The 9,309-nt window shown below is 34.4% G+C and overlaps 1 protein-coding gene across 1 annotated transcript; it reads right to left on the bottom strand.

The window, feature by feature from the left end:
• Positions 1–2,200: 2,200 nt before the first annotated feature.
• Positions 2,201–5,857, bottom strand: LOC129774268 (uncharacterized). The gene is made up of 2 exons (XM_055777986.1): positions 4,858–5,857; positions 2,201–4,812 (listed from the first exon to the last, which is right to left on the bottom strand). The coding sequence occupies exons 1-2, from the start codon at positions 5,855–5,857 to the stop codon at positions 4,193–4,195; spliced, it is 1,620 nt and encodes a 539-aa protein (XP_055633961.1). The 3' UTR covers positions 2,201–4,192.
• Between the last annotated feature and the right edge of the window lie 3,452 nt (positions 5,858–9,309).

Genomic DNA, 9,309 nt, shown 5'->3' with positions numbered 1-9,309 from the left:
GATCGTATTTCGATCTCGGTCTGACCGTTCTATTGCGGATGTTTGTAATGCTTTTTATGTTAGCTACCGTAGGGTGGCGTTATATTGATATTCGGTACATTATAATTTGTAAATACAAATCTAAAGATGTATGTGTGTGATATACAGTGTAGGGATTCATATGTATGTGTAATCTATAGGTGTGTGTGTGTGTTCTAACTCCTCCCCATTTAGATTGGCGAATCCTTCTGGCATTCGTCTATTCCTCTTATTCGTCTAATTTTTGTATTTAGATCTTTCAGTTTTATAGTAGTCTCTTTTTTTGTGCGTCCAAATTTTATTTTAATTATAATAATTGTGACGATTAGACACACTATTATGGTTGTCAAACTAAATGATACGATGTGAAATTTAAAATGAAGGCTCTCTGTTTTAAGTTTAATATAATTTAGTTTCTCTCTTTCAATTTCTTTTTCATTGATTATTTTGTTATAGGTTGTGTTTTTGTTCGATTGTATTATTTTAAATTGATATTGTGCCTCGTGTACTATAAATGTCTTGTTTTCAATACACATTTCTTCTGTTATTTTCAGTATTTTAGGTGGAAAAATTGTAATTTGACCTTGAATGGTTGTAATGTTTGTAGGTTTTCTTATAATAATCAATGTGTCAGTATAAATATTTTCATTGATTTCTTCGTCCTCAGTACATTTAGGGGCTAGTAAATATTGGTTACATTCATATTTTTCCTGTGGTGTACAACTATTCCATAGTGTACCATTTTTGTCAATCAATCTGTACTCTCTTTTCATATTTTCGATAGGTAAAATTCTATAAAGTTGAATTTTATTTATTTCCCTTGGAACTTTGTATATAAAGAGCATATTTCTGTTGTTAGAAGTAATTTTGACTGTTCCAAAGTGAATTATCTCTGAGATTGATAAATTACTCTTATTTTCTATTTTCAATAATTCATTTTTTGTAAATATGTCTGGATATTTTATTTCTTGTTTTGCGAATGAAATTGCTTGTGTTATATAAACTAATTCCTGTATCAAATATTCCAGATTGTGGCTCAGCTTGAGATAAAAATATATCATGTTTTTTTCTTGTATAACTTCATCTATTTGTGTCTGTAAGCCATTTATTCTTATCGTCAATTGATCGTTGATTATAACTTGTTTATTTTCTTCTGTTATTATGTTGTTCATTGTATTATTGATGATTCTTAGGTCATTGGCATCAGGTGAACCTGATAGCCATTTCCAAACTTTTCCTAAAATTTCCCATCTTTTGAATCTTGGGGTGTATATTTTGAAAAATAAATCTTTTAATTTTGAAAGTTTATCCTGTAGTTCATAACTAAATGTTGAATTAATACCTCGTGTCATTGTTACGTATTCGTATTCCCCGATTACATGTTTTATTTGTGTAATGTTGATTTGATGGATTAGAATAACTTCACCATTTGAGACGATACATTCCTTTTCTTCATAAAGTAGATACGCCTTATCCTTGACGTCGATTATTTCTATTCCTAGGATGGCGGTTATTAGGAATATTCACGTGAGTTTCACTGAAAAGATTTTGAATTTATTAGTCGTTTATGGATTTTACGGTTATTCGTATCAACTATATATGAGGGGTGATTTTCCTTTACATAATTAATCCTGTATCTGGGTTTATTTTTGTCTCTATCGTTTGTTTTTTTCCCATATTTCTTGTCCTTGATCTAAATTCGGATATTCTTCTAATACTTTCTTGTACTGCTCTTGTAGTTTTTCTAAGTCCTCTTTTGTCATGTTATTGAACCATAACTCGATCGGTTTATGTCCGGTGACTTTATGAATCGTGTGATTGTATTTTCGATAAGCTTGTGCAATTTCCATTTTACTTGGTTTATTTTCTTTCTTTGTACAGCGTAGAATCTCCCTTACTGTAGAGTGTACTCTCTCTATTTGACCGTTGGTTTCACTTCTATGCACTGGTGTTGTTGTATGATTAATTCCAAGCTCTCTGAATAGAAGTTGAACTTTTTGTGTTAAGAATGATGATTCGTTGTCTGTCATGATATGTTCAGCTTGAGGAAACTCATTTAACATTTCTATGAAAGCTTCTTCAACATCCTGTGTGTTACGTGTGTTTAGAAATCTGAATGTAACATATTTTGTCAATTTATCAATCATTATAATGTTGTTGTCAATGAAGACTAAATCAGCATGTAAATGTGTTCCTTTCATTGGTACTGGTGTATTTGTAAGTTTCTCCTGTATTGGATTACGATCATATTTTTGTAGTACACATATTTTACATGTTTTTACATATTTTTCAAATAGTGTCCTCATTTTTGGGAAGTAATAGTGCTCGAGTGCCTGTTGAACATTTTCTCTTGCATTGCGATGAGCGTAATCGTGGATTTCTTTATTTTTTTTCAATTGGTCTTCTTTATCAAATATTTCTTTTACTTCCATTGGTGCGTAGTATATTTTTGTTTTGCTATTAGAGAGATGTTCCTTGTAAGTTTCTTGTAATAATCCAATAATTCTCGTAGGTGCTTTGATTCCAGTTTTTATTCTGTCTTGTATGATCATTAAAAATTCTTCCTGTATTTGTTTATCTGTTTTTCCTTCAAAATTCACATAGATGCGTGTTCTGCCATCTTGTGTTGTATACGTAGCTTTTTCACCCTCAATATACACGATTTGTAATTTGTAGACATTAATAGGAGCAGTAGAACTTGGAAAAAAATATTCGTCTAAGTCTTCTGCGCTATGAGCAGTCATTGTATTAACAGAAACTCTACTCAATGCATCTGCGACTTTGTTAGTATTGCCTGGTTTGTGTTTTATTTCTATCTTATATGTTTCAATTGTGAATTTCCATCTTCTTAACTTACTGTTATCATTATTTTGTGATATTGTATAAGTTAATGGTTGATGGTCAGTGAAAACAATTATTTTTTGACCATAAATATAATTCCTTAAATTTTTCAAACTCCATTTTATTGCTAATAACTCCTTCTCTATTGTGGAATAATTTTGTTCACTAGAGCTCAATGTTCTACTGATAAATGTTATGGGTTTTTCGCCTTGCTCTGTTTTTTGTGAAAGTACAGCGCCTATAGCAATGTTGCTCGCGTCTGTCGTTAATAAGAATTCTTTCGTATAGTCTGGATATTCTAATGTAGCGTCGTTAGAGATAGCGTTTTTAATTGTTTCGATAGCTTGTCTAGCTTCATGGGTGAGATCTATTCTTGTGTTATTATCTCTTCTGTTGTCAATACCTTTCAAGTAATTGGTTAGTGGTTTGCAAATATGTGCAAATCTGTGGATGAATTTTCTGTAATATCCACTAAATCCTAAAAATGCTCTGAGTTCCTTAATTGTCTTTGGTTCGGGATACTCATTTAATGCTTGTAGTTTCTTTGGGTCCGGTCTAATTCCGTCAGTAGAAATAATTTGTCCTAGGAAATTTACTTCTTTCTGTAAAAATTGAGATTTGTCAATTTGAATAGTAACTTTGTGCTCAACCAAAGTTTGGAATATTTTACGTATATTTTGTATATGTTCCTCCAATGTTTTTCCATATATGATGATATCGTCAATATATGCAAAGCATATTCTATTCAGATGTTCGCCCAATATTTGGTTGATTGCCTGTTGAAAGATCGCCGGCGCATTCTTCAAGCCGAACGGCAATCTTAAAAATTCGTATTTCTCAGTTCCTGTGCTAAATGCTGTTTTTTCAATATCTCTTGTATCTAGTTTAATTTGATGAAACCCATTTTTTAGATCAATAACTGTAAAATATTTTTGTCCTTTCAACTGAGACAATATACTATTTATATCTGGCATTGGAAATTTATATTCGATTGTATTATCGTTTAACTTTCGATAGTCGATGACCATTCTATATTTTTGAATCTGACTGGTATCGATCTTCTTAGGAACGATCCATAACGGGGAATTATATGGTGATTGAGATTTTCTAATGATTCCTTTGTCTAATAGTTCTTGAATTTGTTCTTTAGCTTCGTTTCTCATATTGTGTGGTGGATTATAAGGTCTCGTATAGATAGGAAAATCGTCCTTAGTTCGAATTTTTGCTGGAATGGTTTTCATAGGTTCATTATTATCTTGAAATAATTTGAAATTTTCGCTAATTACTTCTTGCAGTTTATACTTCTCTTCCTCATTTAAATGGGAAGTTTGGATCATATGTATTGCATCAGAGTCATTTTCGTGTTAATAATTGCACCAATTCTTTGTAAGGTTTGAATTCCTGTAATCCCGTCATATTTAGTTAAAAGTGGAAGTATATAATATTTTTGATTCTCGTTAACAGAAGGTATAATATTTAAATTTGCAAATTCATTTATAACATTTACACCATTTATGGATTCAACATGAAATCTATTTCGTAGTAGAAATGTTTTATCAACAATTCCTGGTTTGATAAAATTATATTTTGATCCTGTATCAATTAGAAATTGTCTTGTTTTTATTTTTCCTTGAATTTTCAAATATGGAAGGCCTTTTTTTATTAAGGTAAATAGTTGACATGAACTTGCCTCATTTCCGTATTCCTGGCATTCTTCTATATTATTTATTAGTTGGTTTCTGTTTTCATAATTCACATGTCGTGATCGTGTTGAACGATCGATTTCCATCGGCTCCCCTCTCGGATTATTTCTTAGCTCTCGATCACGCTGAAGTTGTTGCTGGAACTGTTGGTTCTCATGTTGCTGTTGTTGGAATGGTTGGACTTCTCGTTGTTGTTGTAATTGTTGTAAATCTCGCAGTTGATGTGGTTGAAATTCTCGTTGTTCAAAACCTCGTTGTTGTCTTTGAAATGGTTGAAATTCTCGTTGTTCAAAACCTCGTTGTCTTTGAAATGGTTGAAATTCTCGTTGCTCAAAACTTCGTTGTTGTCTTTGAAATGGTTGAAATTCTCGTAGCTCAAAACTGTGTTGTTGTCTTTGAAACGGTTGGAAATCTCGTTGGTGTTGTCGTTGTTGGTATAAAGTACCTTGTTGTTGATACTGAAATCTTTGATCTTGTCTTTGTTGTTGAAAATTGTTATTCGGTTGGTTGGATGATCTTCTTTGATAATTTCTTGCTGGTACTTGTGGAACGTTCGTAATTTCGTTCTTCAATCTTGTGTTAGCTTCCATTGTAATTACATGATGATATGCTTCTTCAAGTGTCTTTGGGTCATACCCAGTAATAATTAATCCATTTATGCCATTTAATCCACGAAGATATGCCGATACAGCTTGCATTTTGTATTGTTCAATTAAAGGCTTTGCATTTTGATTGCCGTATTTCAGAATTGTAGAAGATATAAGTTGGTTTAGTCGAGTCGTAATGTATTCATAAAATTCGTGATTACTTTTTCCATGTTGCTCCGCTGTAATAATCTCATATAATAAATGCTCAATTTTCTTTTTTTCACCGAACGCCTCAATAAGTAACTTCTCCATTAGTGAGAAATTTGCTTCGTAATTATTTTTTGCAAGCACTTCCTGTGCAGGTCCAATAATTTTGGATTCTAGTCCAAGCAGAAATGTGTAATAATGACCCTGTTTTTGTTGAGTATCCGAATCCGTTGCAAAAAAAATTTGGTTGATCCTCCTCGCTTTATTCAGCCAATGGTTAAGGAGATTCGGGTTTCCATCGTAGTCGTTTATAGTTTTTAGAAGAGCCAACTGATCCTCGTGCGACACCTGGGCAATGTGCCCCGTCGTGGGGTTTCTAATTTCGAATGGCGCGAAATTAGCTTCCGGCGTTGGGTTAACTTGATTATTTAGTTGTGTCACTTGTTGTGCTAGGACACTGATTGCTGCTTTCAAACTTTCAAGTGATGGTGGTGTCGACATTTTTTTACTTTTTGAACTTACTTGTTCCTCTCAGAGTGATGTCGTTGTCGCTTTCGCTGGCTTGCTACTAACGAGACCTTCACCCAGCTTCCGATTGGGATTAGAACAATGCAGTATTTTTTTTAATTGCACTGTATCTGGATTGCAGTACCTCCAGATTGCACTTAAATTTTCACACTTTCACTTTCGGGCGCCAATTATTTAGTATTCAAACCAGACTTCATGAGTGACCGTTTTCAACTGATTTTATTGTTCAATTTATTTCTTCGCGCACCCATGGTTAGCGATCGTTGCTTATCTTAGTAAGCTAAACAAAAGATAGCATGCTAACGCGGATTCCGCATTTGTTATTGTTACAGATCGTATTTCGATCTCGGTCTGACCGTTCTATTGCGGATGTTTGTAATGCTTTTTATGTTAGCTACCGTAGGGTGGCGTTATATTGATATTCGGTACATTATAATTTGTAAATACAAATCTAAAGATGTATGTGTGTGATATACAGTGTAGGGATTCATATGTATGTGTAATCTATAGGTGTGTGTGTGTTCTAACTGAACACAATTGTTACCTGCGTACGCAATCTTATCTTAACGTTCATATAAAGAGGAACCAAAACTTGATGTCTGACGCAAAAAGCAGTTATCCCATCAATGTACGGTTTATTGTCTACCAACCGTGAACTCAAACCAACGAACTTAGACAGTTGTCAAAAAGCACACACACACTGCACGCTATTATGTACGTGTCAGTAATGTTCATGTACGATCCAAAAAAAAATCTAGCTCACCTGTAGCGTATGTCAAACCACGTTGAACTCAAACATCGTTGCATGCATACACTGAGAGGAAAATTTAGTAAATATGACGAATTTTTTGGTACATGTTACCAATTCTCTAGTCATTTTCTACCCTACCAATCATTGGTACATGTTACGAAAGAAAAATGGTAGGAAAAAATGTCAAACAAACTGCGATTTGTTGGTCCAACATTGGTGCAATATCAGTGAAAATGTTGCTTCTCATTTGTGATGGTTACCTATCAGGGATTATGAAAATATTTTTTAATAATTATTTTTAATTCAAAAAATATCCCACTCGACATTGTTGTGCCAGAGTGGTCCCAGAAAATGGTGTCGACGACGATACCGATGTCGTGCCATTTTGCAATGATTTTGTCGACCTATCCCTCGTATTTGACAACCAATTACGAGCCAAAGCTGTGCCAATCTGGCACCGTGTCGACCGATCGCAGTACTGCTGCACTTTTATTATGGCTCGGTTCGTGTCCAAGAAAGTTGAAATGAAAAGTAAAGATAAAGAGCGTTGTTTACAATCATTTTATTATACAAATCTACAAAGAAAAAAATAATACAAAATTTGAAATTCATCTTTACATTCTATAACATTCGCAACATTTGTTTCGTCACCAACGATAGCTCACGAAGTACCAAAAATGTTCATCGTAATTCCAGCTTCCGCTTGAGGTACAGCTTCTACAGCGACTGGTCACGCCGTGGGCAACAACTGATAGAATATATAGAGCGCACCCCTGGCGTTCTGTTGTCACTTTGCTTTTCTCCGATAAGTAGTTCAAAATGTTTTCGTGCTGCAACTTCTGAAGCTTTGACGTTCGGCACGAACTGACTATAACGACGAATTGCTAACGCTTGTAGAGAGATGATGATGATGATACTCCAGTTTGCCTAATGTTGCACTAGGAGATAAGCTATGACCAAAGAGATTTTTTTGTTGCAGTGGTGGGTGGTCCAGATGATGTAGAAGAAAAGGATGGCGACGATGAAATTGATGCATTCAGGGAGCTGCTGTCCAGGGCTAACAAATAATCTTTCGGAGAATGTTTTAGAGCTCGGTACAAAAAGTGAGCGACACCACGATCATTCGAAGCAACCTCCTCATCCAATTCATGATCATCACCGGCCGATATTTTCATATGTTACTCACGGAGGGAAGAGCAGCAGCATCTGAAATGAGATGAATTTTAAAGCCTGATCTTCTATTGCCTTCGCCGTTAATACCACTATTCGATTCATCCTCCTCAGTTTAGCCGTTATGTATCGTAAGTCGTTTCGCCTTATTCACACCATCGCTGTTTCGTTCTTTAATCGCTGGTGTTTCCAGCTGCATGTCCTCCAGTATGGTGTTTACCGTTGTTTTTGGTACATGATATTTGTGCCGCAACAGCTGAAACAAGATGTAGTTTACGGGTCGAAAATAATGAAAATATAAGCTTTGTGTTAGCAAGTAATTTGATTTGGGAAATTACTGTAATAACAGCACAAAGATAATTTCTAAAAAGAATTACCATATTAGCTTGCTTGTGGAAGAAGATAACACCTAAGCAATTCTTACCGAATGAAAAATTATCCTGTTGCACAGAGCAGAAATTATTTGCGACTTTGCGACTTGTTCAATATTTTCGAATACACTCGCTTTTGTGTTTTGAATGACAGTTTTGCGAGAAAGAGAAAGAGCAAAAACAGTGATGCCGTTTCGCTCTGCACAAATTATTTAGTAGAATTATAGCTGAAACTATAGACACTGTTGCTTGCGGGGAGCAAGGCGGGGTACGATTCCAGCACTTTTGTAGCACTTTGCGTCGCTCGGTCCACATTGTACCTATAACCGCTCGAAAATATAGGAAACTGGGATATTTGATTACATTTAACATCACATACTTAGAATACATCATACTAATAACATATAACTTATTCTATAAACAGTATCAATTATTCTACAATATAAAAATTATCATTGTGAATAATAATAACAGTACTTAATAACATCAATTATTCCATGAGCAGCGTACAAGGGGAAAATTACTATCGCAGCCTCAACCACATCAATTTCATATGCATTTCCAAAATCTCGAGTACTCGAAAAAGTTTCCGTTCCTCTACCTGCTGCATCGCTCTGGTTTGCATTATTTAGGGACGGGGACAGCTGATTAACAGAGTGTCGGTAGCACAGCACGTTTCATCCGTATTTTGTTCTCTCGTGTCCCCGTGAACAAAGGAAAAACATATGTTAATAATATTAAATATGTACACATGTAATGAAACATAACATCAACAAAATGCTCACCTCCGAATATCTTCGTCTCCAAAAGAGAAATGGCAATTGCAAACTGCGCGCTTCACAGATGTTAGGTATGACAAAAAAAAACAAGGTTACTAATGGTATGAAGTAACATATACGAATCCTTGGTAAGAACGTTCATTGCTTCTGACACTTCTTTTACGCGATTTTGGTAATATTTACAAAAAATATGTATATTTTACCAATGTTTTGGCTACTAAAGATTTGGTAACTGCTTTTACTAAACTATTTCTCCAGTGTAGTGTGCCAATTTTTGTTTCGGATCCCAGTATCGATGCACGTGATTTAAGAAAAACAGTTTACAATTAAGCTACATTTCATTTAAAATGCTGC

The sequence above is a fragment of the Toxorhynchites rutilus genome, chromosome 3 (assembly GCF_029784135.1).
Source record: "Toxorhynchites rutilus septentrionalis strain SRP chromosome 3, ASM2978413v1, whole genome shotgun sequence".
Taxonomy (NCBI): Eukaryota; Metazoa; Arthropoda; class Insecta; order Diptera; family Culicidae; genus Toxorhynchites; species Toxorhynchites rutilus.
Note: the sequence above shows the minus strand (reverse complement) of the source record. Positions and strands in the feature narration are given on the sequence as shown.

Bases quoted from the DNA above. Each gene is read 5' to 3' on its own strand.
- LOC129774268 (XM_055777986.1), bottom strand. From the start codon at position 5,857: ATGTCGACACCACCATCACTTGAAAGTTTGAAAGCAGCAATCAGTGTC. The intron at 4,813-4,857 runs GTTTTGAACAAC...GACAACAACGAG, and splicing joins ACCATTTCAAAGACAACGAG to GTTTTGAACAACGAGAATTT.